Source organism: Sapajus apella, unplaced genomic scaffold, assembly GCF_009761245.1.
Source record: "Sapajus apella isolate SASKATOON/1434 unplaced genomic scaffold, GSC_monkey_1.0 scaffold37, whole genome shotgun sequence".
NCBI lineage: Eukaryota > Metazoa > Chordata > Mammalia > Primates > Cebidae > Sapajus > Sapajus apella.
Window position 1 is genome coordinate 2815301 of NW_022436977.1, and position 17429 is coordinate 2832729.

At 39.1% G+C, this 17429-nt stretch overlaps 1 protein-coding gene across 8 annotated transcripts in view; it reads right to left on the bottom strand.

Annotated features, from left to right (window-relative positions):
* The window catches only part of TLN2 (talin 2), a 458983-nt gene that overhangs the window by 169972 nt on the left and 271582 nt on the right, over window positions 1-17429 (bottom strand). For all 8 annotated transcript variants that reach the window (XM_032297261.1, XM_032297255.1, XM_032297258.1 and 5 more), the window contains one exon: window positions 1535-1598. In XM_032297261.1, the coding sequence (XP_032153152.1) occupies window positions 1535-1598 (64 nt within the window). The remainder of the gene's footprint in view (window positions 1-1534; window positions 1599-17429) is intronic.

Below are 17429 nucleotides of genomic sequence, written 5' to 3' on the forward strand. Positions count from 1 at the left end.
TGTCTGAGACCCCTCCATGACACAGGCAACTGCTGACCAAGGATCAAAGCACACAGGAGGTTCTAACACGGGGATTTCAAACGAGAGTTTAAGGCCAAGCAGCCTACATTACTTTACAACTAAATGTGACAATTCATGCACACATGCAGTGTGGTGGGATCAGGGTCCATAACTAAATCACATTTGCAAAGGACTTCATGTCCCAAATGGTTCAGAGCCAAGAGGTTAAATGATACCAAGAAAAATGTTCTTCTCAAGTGATGTGTCATTCTAACATCCATCTAAAATGTACTGGCCAGTTGTGGTGGCTCATACCTATAATGCCAACATTTTGGGAGGCCAAGGCGGGCGGATCATGTGAGATCAGGAGTTCGACACTAGCCTGGCCAACATGGCAAAACCCCATCTCTAGTGAAAATACGGAAATCATCCAGGTGTGGTGGCATGTGCCTGTAATCCAGCTACTTGGTAGGCTGAGACACGAGAATCACTTGAACCTGAGGGGTGCAGGGGAGAGGGGCAAGGGTTGCAGTGAGCCAAGATTGCCCTATTGCACTCCATCCTGGCTCTGCCTCAGTTTAAAAAAAAAAAAAACAACAACAACAAAAACGGTATCATTTTCCAAAGAATAGGACATGCTTGTACACGGTACTAGTCAGAAACAATACTGGGGAAAAGTATGCTTTATACACATGAAATTTGTATTTTAATTTATATTTACATTTCAGGATCAAAGAACACTTTGGTATCTTGGATTCCTTAGAGTGTCTCATGGCAAAGTTGATGTTAGGGCTTTTCTTACTGGCTGCGTAGACTAGAAAAGTCTCTGACTTACTTTTGTTTTATTTTTGAGACGGAGTCTCGCTCTGTCGCCAGGCTGGAGTTCAGTGGTGCAATCTCGGCTCACGCAACCTCCGCCTCCCGTGTTCAAGCAATTCTCCTGCCTCAGCCTCCCGAGTAGTTGGGAGTACAGGCATGCACCACCACACCCAGCTAATTTTTGTACTTTTAGTAAAGACAGGGTTTCACCATATTGGTCAGGATGGTCTCGATCTCCTGACCTTGTGATCCACCCGCCTCAGCCTCCCAAAGAGCTGGGATTACAGGTGTGGGCCACTGCGCCCGACCAAGTCTCTGACTTTTAGAATAATCCTGGATTTTTAAAAGGCACTAGTTTCCAAATGCCAGCTTCAAAAAACAAATCTCAGGACAAAGAGGCTACTTGTAACTCCTTCCTCAGTGCATGTTAACAGTCTATAACCTTGTTTCAATGTTACCAAGATAATACCTTTGAAATTAAATAGATGCACATTTTTCTCAGAAGGGCTAGGTAACCTTTAGCAAGAAAATATGGATTAAGATAATAAATCTGCCCAAAGGAGAACTGTCAGCTTCTTTACTCTTGAGTCGCTAATCATTTATCACATGAGAGTACAGGCACAAGGTATAAAACTATCATGCGCAGAGGCCCCCTCATACTAATAAATGAGAATGGGAGTGAGGAGAATAATAAAGCTCTGTACATTTCCAATACCTGAAAGATCCTCTTTTCAGCTCCTCTCTGCTTGATGTATTCTTTGGGCAGGAATTCCTTTAGACTAAGAGAGAGAGACATTTAAAAAGGAAAGGCATTCATCATGTTCTATGATGAGAAGCAAAGCCAATGTTTGATAAAGCTCACAGTTAACTCACTATGTCCCCCAATATTTTATGGAGTAATTAATAACAGACTGCTAGATCCTACGATGCACTTGAATAAGGGCACAGACATAAAACTAGTATGATAGAAAAGGTCAAACTAACATATTTAAAGAAGAAAGAATTTCCAGGATCTACTGTAAAGTGGAAAAAAAAAAAAAAGGAGCACAAGAGTATATAGTATGCTACCCTTTGTAAGAAAGGAAAGAAATAGTTTTTATTTTAAAAACACTATTTTCTATTGTCTACATATTTTTTAAAAAATAAAACAAAGATAAACCTAGTACTAATAAAAATGGTTCTCCATGGAAGAGGGGAAAAACAAGGAGAAGGGAACAAGAATGAAAGTTAAACTCTATTTCTTGTATTATAGTTTTCATTTTAGAATCACATGAAATTACAAAAAAAAGCAACACCTAAAAAATCTAAAGCAAACTAAAACAGTATACTAAGTTGACAGTGTTAACTACAGGGAGAATAATTATTTCAAGTAACTTTGCAAAATAGTCTTTTGACTATACATCCCTTATAGGATATTATGGACAAAATAAACCATAGTAGACTTGTTGGTAAAAATGTTAATATTTAAAATTAGCATCCACTTTCCCTCGTGTCTACACACACACACACACACACACACACACACACACACGCGCGCACACACACACACACACACACACACACACACTACAATTAGGGTATCACATTATATATAAGTAGGATGTGTTTGGAGCCAAGAGCCCAGGGCCAATGCAGTTCCCAAGCTTGCCACTGGTCCCCAGACCCATGCTGTAAATTGTACTCTCGTGTCTCTATCTTTATTTTCCTTTTCTCAATCTCTCATCACCGCTGGGACTAAGGGCACCCATGTACGGGGCTGGGCTGGTTCTCAACATCAATGAATTCCCATTAGCCAAAAATTGGATGATTTAAAACTTTATATTGAAAAAGAGAGAACAAAATAATAAACTCATCCATCCAGCTTCAACAATTATCAACTCAATCATGACTCATCTATTTCCCCATCCCACTGACCTCCCCCAGATTATTATGAAGCAAATCCCAGACATTATATAATTAATACCAAGTGATGGGACAATTTGAGGCTCAGAAAAAGGATGACTGCAGCAAGTTAAAGCACAGATACTTAATATCCACAAAGATTTTTTTAAAAAAATCATTGGTCACCTTAAGAGATTGCTAAGGTCCCAACTCACATTGAAAACTGTAAATGAAGGGAAAGAAACAAGTATTTATTCTGATGTTTCTATATGTTAATAAGGGCAAGAATCACAGTTAATAAATGTAGAAAAAATAACAAAAGTCCAAAATCATCATTTTTTAACTTTTAATGAAATAACTGACAGATTAAAGCAAATTTCAATGACTACAAGACCAAAAAATAAGTTGATCAGCAACTTTATAATAGATGGATTGGTCTGATAACATCTAAACCCAATAGTCAATTTTAATATGATATGCCTCCTGATTGATACAAAAGGAAGTATACAGCACCACCTAGGAAGTATTCTTGTCAATAAAGAATAAGTAAATACATAATTGAAACTGAATTTAATTGAGCCCCTAGATCTAAATACCAGTTACAAAAAGAGGAATCAAGAAACATGTTCGATGATAACCTTCAGGATACAATTAGCCAAACCCAAACACAAGAAATTCTACAAAAATAGCTCAGTTTCTTCAAAAATAAATAGTTTGGTAGTAGTGGTGAAAAGGAGGGTATAATAAATTTAGAAAGATATAAGAAATATATTTACTACAAAGCTATAGTAACCAAGACAGTGCAGTGATGATGTAAGAACAGTTACATAGGTCAACAGAACAGAACTGAGAGTCCAGAAATTAACCCTCACCTTTATGGTCAACTGACTTTCAACAAGGGTTCCAAGACAATTCAGTGAAGAAAGAATACTTTTGTTAACAAGTGGTGCTGGGACAACAGGATGGTCACATGTAAAAGAAACAGGAGCCCCTACCTCCCATGACAGACATAAATGTCATAGCTAAAGCTATAAAACTCAGAAGAAAATCCAGGAGTCAATCTTTATGACCTTGATTAAAGCAAAAAGTCTTTAGATGCAATACCAAAAGCACAAGTGGTAAAATAAAAACATAAACTGCACTATTTCAAAATTATGAGCTTTTAAATTGCAAATACCACCATCAAGAAAGTGAAAATACAATCCATAGAATGGAGGAAAATATTTACAAATTATATATGAGGAAATTATAATATAAGCAGAATATATTAAAAAAACTTGTAACTGAATAATGAAAAGACAAATACCCAATTAAAAACGGGCAGAGGACAAGAGCAGACATTTTTCCAAAGAAGAGATACAAATGGCCAATAAGCACATGAAAGTATGTTCAACATTATTAGCCACGAGGGAAATGCAAAGAAAAACCTCAATGTGATACTACTACACACCCACTAGGATGGCCACAATAAAAAAGATGGACAACAGCAGGTGTTGGCAAAGGCACAGAGAAACTGGGACCCTCACACACCGCTGCCAGGAATGTAAAATGGTACAGCTGCTGTAAAAAAAATTTTGGCAGTTCCTTAAAACATTACACAGCAATTCTACTCCTTGATATATGCCCAGAAAAAAATGAAAACACTTCCACACAAAAACTTGAACATAAATGTTCACAGAAGCATTATTAATGATAGCCAAAAGACGACAATAACTCAAAAGTCCATCAACTAACGGATAAAATGTGGTTTCTCCATACAAAGGAAAATCATTTGGATCTAAAGGAAGGAAGTACTGAAACATGCTACAGCATGGAAACACTGTGCTAAGGAAAATAAGCCAGTGACAAAAGAAAAGAGTGTATGATTTCACTAATAAGAGAAAAAGAGAAGATTCCAAGTTCATCAGCAGAAGGGATCTAAGAACTATCTACTCTGCGGCAGTTTAGACATTAAGATTATCATTAAGCAACTTCATGGGCAAAAATGAATGATTCAGAGACAGTTAGAAGACACCAACATCAGAAAAGAGGAAGCTGAGTTTCAGAGAGGTGAAGGCTTAGCTGAACGCACAGGACTTGTTGGTAAGTAGCAGAGAGCCTCTGACCTCCCAGAACAAGAGAGGGTCCACATGAACACACAACTGCTTCATGCTTTCTCCAGGGGCCCATTTAAAGGAAGTGGCATCATGAGAGGACCACTGCTGCCAGCCTCTAGACAATGGCTCCTCCATCAGCAACACCCTGGTTAAGGTTACCAAAAGCACCCAAAAAGGGCTCCATGTCAAATTCTCTCAGAGCAATGATTGTCACTAGAAGAATACCAGATGGTGGTGTCCAGGGGCCTAGCAGGGGTGGAACATGCTGACCATCTATGGCAAGAAAATCCTGTGCTGCAGCAAGCTCCCTCCATTCACACGCCACCAAACCAGCCCAGCTGAATCTGCCTCCTGAGCAGTCTTCAGGGGTTACTGAAAACAACATCAGAAGGTGCACTGGAGGTGTTAGCTCTGAGGTCTCAAGAATCGGTTTGTAGGGAGTTTAAAAACCATTTTGAGATATGAAAAGTGTGTGCCTGCATGTGGCAGGCATTTTCCCCAGTAAATCGGCCATGTGTGCCATGTCAGCACAAAGCGGGAGGGAGCAGGCAGGGTGTCATCAAGGCCTGCCAGCCAGCAGTGCAGTAGTTCCGGCTCAGTTGTTGTCTTGATTACCAAACCTGAGTCTGGAAGGCTCCTAACATCTGGGACATGTATACAAGTGCAATCTGTCAGGCTTGTCGGAGAAAAAAATGGGTCAGATTGTCATACCTGATTGGAAATTTCCCTAATTAAGCAAGTTCTAGCCAAGCAAAATCCTTCCCCTTCTCTCCTTAAATGTTCTCACCTTCAAAGGGCAGCCGTCTACAAACTGTGTATTGAGAACTCACTTCTCCACCAAACCCAACTGCCAGCCTTTTAAACATGGCCCTTTCTGAATGCAGTCATAATTCAGATTCTCTATTCCAGTAAAGTTAGTACATGAATCTCTAGTAGACTCTCTAAGATCCATGAGAGGTTCAAAGTTTGCAGCCAACAAACTCCTCTCACAAACCCTGACTTCTGCTCTGGTCAAGTCTGCAGTATTTGTTCTTCAATTTGTTGCAGCTGGCTGGATAGTACATAATTATGTGATATAATGACATAGCTCATAAGCTGCAGAAATAGTATAAAAATTGAGCTATTGCATTCTTCCTAAAGGTAATAATTGGCCAGGCGTGGTGGCTCACGCCTGTAATCCCAGCACTTTGGGGGGCTAAGGCAGGTGGATCGCAAGGTCAGGAGTTCAAGACCAGCCTGGCCAATATGATGAAACTCCGTCTCTAATGAAAATACAAAATTTAGCCGGGGGTGGTGGCAGGTGCCTGTAATGCCAGTACTCGGGAGGCTGAGGCAGGAGAATTGCTTGAACCCAGGAGGCGGAGGTTGCAGTGAACTGAGATTGCACCACCGCACTCCAGCCTGGGTGACAGAGTAAGACTGTGTCTCAAAGGAAAAAAAAAAGTTATAAAATGTATTAAATGACAGAGATGAGACAACTGTAAAATACTGAAAAGAAAAACAAATCATGGAACTCTAAAGACATTCTGTCCTCAGAATGCTTCATGGTTGTCTTTAAATTCCCTCACAGATAATGCATTATGCATAATTCATGCAAGACACTGTGGAAATCCCAACAGGAAAGTTACACAAGGAAAAACCTTGGCCCTACATCAAAACACTAGCAACAAATGTGTAAGTTCAATGTTAGAATAAAGGGTTTCAAGGGGTAGATGTCACTTGTTATGATTCTACATTTTAAACAACTTTTTGGACTCTATAACCAAAGTCCAAACCAGGTGGAGAGAGAGTTTCTACTATTAAAAGAGCTGCCATTTACTGAAGGCCAACACACCTGTTTCGGGTGCTTTACAAACACTAGCAGATTAACTGAGTTCTGACAAAAGCCAGTAGGAATCAAAGACCCTGTTCTACACACAGACTCTGAACTTAGCGAGGCTAAGGTGCCCAGGGTCACAGCCCACACGCTGTCTCATCCGTGGGCACCAGGGACCATGCTCTGGGCCACTACACACTGTGACCCCTCCAAGTTAGCCTTTAGTCAAACAATATCCCACGTGATCAGTATTTCAGTCCCTGTGGAATAAAATAACAATCAGATTATGACAATGAAGACCAGGTGGTGGCTACCAACACACAGAAGCCGGTGGAATCAGGGAAGGGAATTTAACACATCTGGGGGAGCAGGATCTGAACTCAAATACAGATGTCACCAAAACCTCATTTTCTACTTTTTGAAGGATGACTTGCAATTTTGTTATTTAATGTATATATTTAAAGTATACAACGTGACGTTTTCATACAACATACATAGTGAAAGAATTACTACAGTCAAGCAAATTAACATACCCATCATCTCATAGTTTTTATGTGTGTGATAAAAGTACCTAAAATTTACTTTTTTTAATTTCTAGCATAAAATACTATCAACTATAGCCCTCATGCTGTACACAAGGAACATGAGGCCTCCAGACTTATTTATCCTACGTAACTGAGCCTCTGTACCCTTTGACCACTATCTCCCCATTTCCCCACCCTCAGAAACCGCTTTTCTACTGTTTCTATGTATTTGAGTTCTTTGTTATAAGGTTCCACATGAGTGAGATCACACAGTATTTTCTTTCTAAGTGTGGCTTATTTCACTCAGAGGACGTAATAATGTACTCTAGGTTTATCTACGTTGTCACAAATGGCAGTATCTCCATTTTTAAGGCTATATATTATTTCACTGCGTATGTATATAACCAAAACTCATTTTCTTATGTAAAATTTAAGCTGCCTCTACAAGTAATTCCAAAAGAGAAGTTACAAAGATGTTTCCCAGTCTGGCCATAACTTACAAGTACACAGGAGACAGCTATGATTTGGGGGAAACATGAACTGCCTCTTATCTGTCCCAGGGCTGCCATCAAGTCACGCATGACTACAAGAAAGTCACCATGTCTGTAAGTTGGTTTTTACCACTTGAAAAGCAGAGGCTTCCAACCTGAGTGTTATCGCTCATACAAACTGAAAACAAGGGATGTCGCCTCATTTGTGAGAGCTGAGAGAATCCAAATGAACATACAAAGTAGTAGATTGTCCACCCAGCACAGGGTGGAGGAATGGAGGGGAGGGATAGTGGAGGTACAAGAGGGACAGCATCACCCAGAGGATGGTGGAACACCCAGGATCCTGCCTCCAACCTTGATGTTGAGTCACCAAATGATTAACAACATGTCAAATTTAGTATCACATAAGGTTCTCAGAGTGTGGCCCCAGGACCAGAACCATCAGCAGCACCTGGGAATGTGATAGAAATGCCAGTGTTCAGGCTTCACCCCATACCTGCTGGATAAGAGGCTCTGGGGGTGAGGCCAGGCATCTTTTAACAAGCCCTTCAGATAATTCCAATCAGACTCAAGTTGGAGAACCACTGACACAGTAGGCTGAAAGCTCAAATTACAGATTCAGGCACGCTTGGATTTGAATTCAGACTCAAATGTCAAAATGTCTGCAACCGAGAATGAGTTCTGGTGAAGTGAGGTGATAATACAGGTGGGAGGAAGCACTGAGTGAGCTGGGAAATGCTTAGAGTGGCCAAAAAAAAAAAAAAAAAAAAAAAAGAGGTGGAAAGTAAGGCCGGGTGCTGTGGCTCATGCCTGTAATACCAGCACTTTGGGAGGCCAAGATGGGTAGATCACAAGGTCAGGAGTTCAAGACCAGCCTAGTCAAAATGTTGAAACCCCATCTCTCCTAAAAATACAAAAATTAGCCAGGCATGGTAGCACACACCTGTAGTCTCAGCTACTCGGGAGGTTGAGACAAGAGAATCACTTGACCCAGGAGGTGGAGGTTGCAGTGAGCTGAGATCACATCACTGCACTCCAGCCTGGCTGACAGAGCAAGACTCCATCACAAAAAAAAAAAAACCCAGAAAAAGTGGAAAGTGAAAACAGCTTGTTAGTTGGTTTGTGCTGCTGCAAAGGAATACCACAGACTGGGTAATGACCACTCTTTTAATTATATTCAATTATATTTAATTCTATAATTCATAATTCAATTATGAAGAACAGAAATTTATTTCTGCACAGTTCTGGAGGCTGGGAAGTCCAAGGTAAAGGCACTGACAGGTTCATCTGTCTGGTAAGGATGGCATCCTCTGGGGAGGGGAGAAAGGCTATGTCCTCACAAGGCAAAGAAGCAGAAGAGCAAGTTAGCTGAATGCTGCGTGAAGCCTCTTTTCTAAGGGCCTTAATTCCATTCATGAGGGAAAGCCCTCCTGACCTAATCATGCCTTGAAGGCCCCACCTCTTAACACTAACACACTGGCAACAGCCAAATTTTGGAGAAAACACATTCAAACCACATCAGCATGGTAGAAACATAGGAACTGGCTTTGAAGACCTATCTTGGTCACACAGCAGTTCTGTGATCCTGAACCAATCCAAATGTCCTTTAATGTAAGGACACCACCACCACCCAGGAACTCAGGGACAGCTCAGGGCTGGATACCTTCAGTGGTTCCTGGTTCAAAAGTTCTGGAGTTTGAAAGTAGTTGGGAAGATAAGCACCAGCCTCAGAAGACTGCTTGGCTAAAACAATACAGACACTATTGAATGGTCACTACCTCCCAAAACGGAAAGGATAGGAGAGCTTTGGGCTGTCAGAAACACAAGAGAGAAGCTCACAGGGAGGAAACCACAGTGCTAAAAGTATGCAAGTGGCTTTTTACTGCATTTTACTTTTAACTTAGTGGGAGGATGGTTGTGAAGATTACAATGTAAGGGAGCTGATGAAAACAAAAGTTGAAATGCCAGCTTTCTGGTTTGAAAACAGAATCAATGGCCAAATTATTCCGACAAAAGAACACAGATGACCAACTCCAAAGGAGAAATATGGGTTTGAACAGAGACCAAGTGAAAAACTGGCTTAAGGCCTCCTACTGGGTCAAAAGCTTTGCTTGTTGACAGTAGAATTATCTTGAGTTTGTGGGGGAAAATTTCCAAGTCCACTGTGAATTCTTTCTCAACAAAGATTCATGCCCTGGACTGCTTTGTTTTCTCGGTAAAATGGTAAAATACTTCCAAGGAATTCCCAAACAGGAAGAGGTGGCTGTGGTAGTCAAGGATGAGAGAGGTTTCCTAAGCCTGCCTACACTCAGCCTTTGGACCATTTTCTTCCCATAATATGCAGAGTCATGGAACCTTTCTGTCTGGCCTCCGGTGCCTATTACTTTTGCCTTGGCCACGTGTTAATAGCCAATTTTGATGAATATAAACTTTTATCACCTCAAGCCTAGACTACTGTAACCATTTTTTTTTTTTTTAATGTTAAGTGGGCCGGGTGTGCTGTCTCAAGCCTGTAATCACAACACTTTGGGAGGCTGAATTGCTTGAACCCAGGAGTTCAAGACAAGCTTGGGCATCAAACCAGGAACCCCCACACAAAAATCAGCCAGGCATGTTGATGCATGCCTGAAGTCTCAGCTACTGGAGAGGCTACGGCAAGGGGATTGCTTGAGTCCCAGATTGTGCCACTGTACTTCAGCCTGGGTGACAGAGTGAGACCCTGTCTAAAAAAAAAAAAAAAAAAGTTGAGTGTGAAACATTTCAAATTATAGAAAAGTATATGCCTTAAAACTTATACACCTACCGCCAAGGAGAAATACATGTTGGCATGTTGCCATATTTACTTCATGATTGCTACTTCTCTTCTGTTACTAGAGATTATAGAATGAGCGGAAGTCCCATATCCTTTATTAGGTAGCCACTTTTTTGAAGTTAGTTTCCACAGATATTTTAATATCTTCCTATAATTCCTTATATCTATAAACAATGATACATCCTGCTTTCTTTGTGTACATATTTTTAAATACAAAGAGTCATATTCTGAAATAGCTGGTTTCCTCTATAAGGACCTTGGTGTTTTCACACATTTAAATATATGCCCATCTGAGGGACATGAAATGCTCTAACCCTTTTGATTTTGCATTTTCTGAATCGCTTATTAACTTAAACATCTTTTCATGTCTTTATAAGCCAACTACATTTCCTCCTCTTTAAAGTGCCGACTGATATCCTGGGTGATCTTCTTTTTTTAGATTTTTTTTTTTTTCTTTTTTAATATCTTCTGGATATTAATCTGATCTTGGAATATTCATTGCAAATATGCAAATTCCTTTTTCCAGTTTGGAGTTTTCCTCTTAACTTGATGATGTCTTTGCCTAATAAGATATTTTAATTTTAATAAAGGTAGATTACTTTTGAATTGCTCTATAGCCTTATGACAATAATATAGCGTTTTAATTACTTTACCTTTATAAAAAATTGTGGTAGTTGTATGAGTCCTTCATATATCTTCAATTAGCCTTGACCATTCTTGAGCTTTGATTAGTTCATATTAATTTTTAAGAGCTTTATTGAGATGTCCATATTAAGAAAAAGCTTTCTGATTATTATGTAAGTGATTGAAATTGAACTGAATCTAAGTTTGGGTAGAAGTGCTTTACTTAATATCAAGTCTTCCTACCCATTAACATAGCAAACTACTTCACTTACTCAGACATCCTTTTATGCTCTGCAACAGACTTTTATCATTTTATTGGTGAGATGTTGAGCTGTCTTCCTAGGTAAATTACACTTTTTGTTACTACTGTAAAAGGTAACTCCCTTTTTACAATTACATTTCCTCTTTGATGATTTGTATGAGAATACTATTTGCTATTACATAATTTTTTTTTTTTTTTTTTTCAAGAAACCATGTTTTAAGGTCTTGTAATTCTGGTAAGGTTCTCTGTAGACTGACTGATTATCTATGCAGATAATACTATCACCTGTAACTGATGACAGTTTTGTTTATCCAATCCTAATATGGTTTAGCTCTTTTTCTTTCCTTATTGCACTCATTAGGATATTTGGTATCATGTTGATAAGAAGCACTGATAACAGGCATCCTTCTGGACATTAAAATTAAATATTAAACTATTAATTATGATACTTGTTATAGACATCCTTTAATAGACTAAGAACATTTTCATGAATTTCTGGCATGCCATACAGTTTTAATTTTTGTCATCAAGATTATTTCATTTTATCAAATTTTTTCTCTCCAGTAACTAAGACAATCATATAGTCTTTTTTAGAAAAAAAAAAAAAAAAAAAAAAAAAAAAAACTAACATGGTAAAGTATATAAACACATTTTCTACTGTTAAGATGTGTCTTTTGCCAATTCATTCTAAAATGTCAAATTTTCTCTCAATCCCTTAAAACACACACACTCCCTATTCCTTTTTTCTGCTTTTTTATCTTAGCATTCATCATCAATATATTATGTATTTTGCTTACGTATTAGTTATCATCTGCCTTTCTGCACTAGAATTTAGGTTCCATGAGGGCGGAATGTTGGACTGTATTTTTCACTGCGGTATCTCCATTGCCCACTGTCTACCACATAGAAGGCACTCAACAAATTTGTTAAATAAATGAATTTTGTATCCTTTAAAGAAATACTATTTAGTTCTAACTTGCACTGACACATGAACATATGTCACGGTGGGCTTAGATAATATTTCAATAACGTTTGTGAGGAAGACATCTATATTCAGTTTAAAAGCTTTCTAATGTCTGTATTCATTTTGGTATTACACTCAGCTAGCTTCAAAGGAAGATGAGGAGCTTTACTTTTTTGTTTATTTTCTGAAATAGCCTGGGCCTCCTGTTAATTTGTTGTTTTTTGATTGGTATATTTTAAACTGATAAGTCAGTTTATTTCAAGATTATAGATTTATTCCAATTTTCTAACTACCCATTTTTTCTAAATTTTCCACTTTTTGGTTTCAAGTTTATCACATTCTCAACTGCTTTTTAACTTCTCTTTACCTTATTTTGCTGTTTCCTTCTTTTGTTTTTCTTGATCAAATTTACCCAAGGTTTATTACGTTTTTCAAAGAACCAGCTTTTGGTTTTATTGATTTTCTGTGGCTTCTATTTCATTACTTTCGTTTTAATATTTTCTTTCTTCTATTTTGATCTTGTTCTACTAATCATTCACTGAGGTAACTATGTTAAATTACTTCACTAAAATTGTACATGTGAAGTTTTTGTAATGTAGTCTATTTTTCCTATATATCCATTTAATACAATGTTAAGCACATTTGCAGGTTCACAATTATTTAGTATCCTGATAAATTAGTGCTTCTATCTTTATAATCTTCTCTATCCTGACTTATGCTTTGTTTGCCTCAGGGTCTATTTTGTGTAACACCAAATGTACCTAGTCCAGCTTTGATTTAAGTAGGAATTTCCTGGGGTATCAGTTTCAATGCATTTAAACTTTTCTCTGTTATTCTCTCTGTTCTTCGTCTTAAACTGTGACTTTTAGAAACAGTTCAGACCTGGACTTTAAAAATAATTCCATTCAATGAGAATCTCTGTTTATTAATTGCTGCATTTCATTTACTTATATTTGGTATGATGCCTAATGTATTTAAAAGTGTTTATTACCATATCTAATTCATACCTTCTTTTCACCTTGTTTCCATAAGCCACCCTGCACAACTCCTATTTTAATGGTCAAGCTGTCTCCATTTCTTCCCTCCTACCCCCACTGGCTTGAAAGCTACACAGATTATTTCTTCTTGTTTGTTTTGACCAGTAAGTAAAATTTTATTAAAGAACTTGTAAAGTCTGGTTTCTTTCATTGTTTCTACATACAGTCTGTCTATTCTCTTAGGCTATCTTTATTTCTTTCCCAACTATTATGAAAAATTCCAAACACGACACAATGTTGAAAAAATTGTATACTGAACATTCGTATCGGTCACCGAGTCACCTTCAATTTCATCATGTATACTTGATTTAATATCTGAAGTTTACCAGTAACTCTTATCTTCTCCAATAAAACACAGTCTACAGAAGGCTTTTACTCTAACCACTCACTTCTTAAAGTTTTTCCACAGTGTTTTTAAGGGTCTAGAAATTAGTCTAGAAATTATTATAATATATTTTGTTATTGTTATTTTTAAGAGTTAATTGTTCTTTAGATTTACCTTCTACTTTGTCAGTTTCTTTAATCAACATTGCTTCTTGCATGATACTCTTCCTACCTTTCTAGAAACAATCCATAGTAGTCCCCACAGCCTGCACTGCAACTTTCAACTTCCTGAATAAACTTTCAACTTCCTGAATAAACTTTCACCCTCCTAAATAGACCATCCTGCACTTAAAACATCGTTAAAAGGTTGGACTGTGTTGAAATGATCAGAGCCAAGTTTTGGTTCTGCATAATAACCATTTCATATATTTATGTGCCACACAGACTGTAGATTCACAAAACCAAGAACTTAGTATACAGTATCTCCCGTGTATCTTCCCTATTCCTGGCACAATAAAACACATGCAAGTCCTCAATGAGTTAAAGAACAACACCAGGCTCACATATAGGTAACAAAATTTCACATGAACCCCACACATTTGTACAAAAATCCACATCACATGCCATATTTTCTGCAAGCATTTTCTGATCACAGAAAATCATAAAGCAAATACCTGATTACTAGATTATGGGTTGCTTTTACTTCATGCACCAATAAAATTTCCCTTCTTAGGACCCTCTGAAGGTGACCTGAGGAAAACCGTCATGGAGATAAGGCACATCAGACTCAATCTGGGCGACCTAGGTTTCTTCTGGCTTGCCAGACTTGACTGTTCTGTGCTTTGTCTCTGTCTCCCTCTAGCACTTATTTTCCCCATCAATAGAGGAGATGGATATATTAAATAATCCTTAAGTCCCTGAAAACTCTGAAAATCTTTTAGGCTCTGATGATTTTCATTTCTCTAAATGAGCACCTTCACTAAAATACCAAATCCAGAAATCACTGGAGAGTCTGAAGAAAGTTGAAAGCAAATCTCATAAAAATGACTGTGGCTGGGCACAATGGCTCACGCCTGTATTCCCAGCACTTCAGGAGGCTGAGGCGGTTGGATCCCCTGAGGTCGGGAGTTCGAGACCAGCCTGACCAACATGGAGAAACCTGTTTCTACTAAAAATATTTTATTTGCTGGGTGTGGTGGCATGTGCCTATAATCCCAGCTTCTCGGGAAGGCTGAGGCAGGAGAATTGCTTGAACTCTGGAGGCAGAGGTTGCAGTGAGCCGAGATCACACCACTGCACTCCAGCCCATGCAACAAGAGCAAAACTCCGTTGAAAGAAAGAAAGAAAGAAAGAGGGAGGGAGGGAGGGAGGGAGGGAGGGAGGGAGGGAGGGAAGGAAGGAAGGAAGGAAGGAAGGAAGTCCATATTGCGGCTCTGAGCAAAAATGCTGAGCAAATTATCAAAAAATTAAAAGATATACTCTTGTTCACATCCCTATGTATCCACCTCAGAAACTATGTTACTGATATTTCTAGGGGCTGCATCTTCAGCCTGGCTGTCACAAGTCCAACCTTCTCATTATTCTTTTAAAACCCAAAATTGTTTAAGCAGACTGCACCTATGAAAGCTAGATTGGAAAAGACATAAAGGCTGTAAAAGAGAGCCCAGCCAGGCACCCGGATCAGCCCAGGCAAAAACAGGATCTGACTATCTAACTTACAAATCAGCAAAATATGGCCTCACTGTTTTGTTTTAATTAAGAAGGGACTTACATCCTCAAAAAGTTTTACCTGCATGGTATGAGCAATAATGTACATAATTAAATATCTACATTAAATAAAAATGCCTCATTACCTAGACAAGATCTGGTCTAATTAAAAAGTAAATCAAATTCATAAGGAAAAATAATTGCCACCAGACATAACTACCTTACTTTAATTTGGAATCTGAATAACGGAACAGGTAACACTACAGGCATAAACTTCATATTCTAATCTTAGAAAAAAGGAAATGAACTCAGTGCAGTTGCTTAACTTTTTCTGTCTCAGATTATTAAGAGAAGAATACGGTTGCTGGAGTGTGAGTGTGTAGCATTCAACAGGACCAGAAACTGCAGTACATAATTTTAAGACCTATACTAATATTATTGATATTAGTTTGTAATGTCGACACAGGCAGTCAGCTGTAAGGTAACATTCACGATGATGTGGCTGGTACAATCCACAGTACTAGGAAATACACAAAAGCACCTTGTAATCCCATTTGTAAGCACCTTTGCTGCATAGTGGGAGCCCAGGGAAAGGGGCAACTTTGCTTTCACTGACAGTAGGAATGCCTTTGAAAATGAGAGCCCAGCATTAGAAGTCAGAAGCTATTTGCAGATAACCTCTTTAGGTAACAGCAAATAAGCCGCTTCTCTCTCTCCTGCTTCTTCCATTTCTATCAAATAGAATAGCATGTTCTCAATTCACAAGGGAGTCCTGAGAACTAGTTGCCCAGGGCTATGGAGAAAGTGAGCTAATAAAATGACCAGGGTGGCATCATCATCAATACAGGAACCCAGTGAATGGCTACATTTGGATCTCCTTCCTACCAGGGAGACACAGAATCACAGAATCGCAGCTACAAAAGCCTAACAATAGGTCAACGTGATATTTCTATTATTTGGATTCATCAGTCTTCCCTTTATTTTCTATTGGTCACCAGTCACTCTAGAAACAGAAGCAAAATTTTGCTTCCTCCAAGGCCTCACTAGCTCTTGGTGTTTATTCCTCAATATCCGTGGCCATAATCCTCAGGCTGATGACATCAGTTTTATCTGAGGGGCCAGCTGAGAGGCTAGAAGGTGGGAATGTGGTGGAAACTGCTAAAGGAACTTGTGCACATGGCCTTCGAGAGGTGGCTCAACACAAAGGCAAGCTTCCCAAGGCTCCTGAGGAAGGAAGCCAGCCTGGTGGGGTAAAAACGGGCCCTGAGGACCACCAGCCATCTGACTCATTTGGAGAATACAGAACAAAGCAGGTGGTAGGAACTGCTCAGAGCCATCCACAGCCTCAGGCTCACAATGTGTGGCACACTGCAGGACACAGCATCACCCTATAAAGGCTCCCTGGGATTCACTCACCCGAGGCAGAGTTTTGCTTTTTCGGGGGTAACAAGTCAGTTCAGACCAAACAGCATATTGGCCAGGCATTCTCTGCCACCAGAAGGCAAGTTAGGTTTTCTTCTTACACAAAACCACATTCTGGTCCCAATGACTTTCCACCAAAGTAAAAGTAGGGTCAAGGGCCAAAGCAGCCTCTCCGTTATCTTCTCCCCGCAATACACTTGAACACAATACACTGAATGCACAATACAATGAATGACCTACTGGACACATTTCATGCTGACCGGCACATCCTACAGGAAAGCTCATGTCTTCCCATCCCCCGCTGGCGTTCACACCATGGCCCTACTTCCAAACCTCCTACAGGCTGCACTCTAGGTAAAGCATGACGGTGACCACAAGAGACTCTCTGGAGTGGATTTTTTTTTTTTTTAAACTTTCCTCTGCACTAAGAAGAAGTAGAAGGAAAAAAACGGAGTGGAGGGGGACCCAGATCACTGAATTTCTATTCAGCAAGAAAAACTTCTGAATTTCTCTTGCTTTCCCCCAAATCTGCAAATTTAGTCATCTACTTGATTGACAAACAGCTATCACTCTCACAACTGACTGAAATTAGGGTATGATCTTAGATACCTCGCTCAAAAACAAACAGGTGAAAGGAAAAGAAGAGGGGA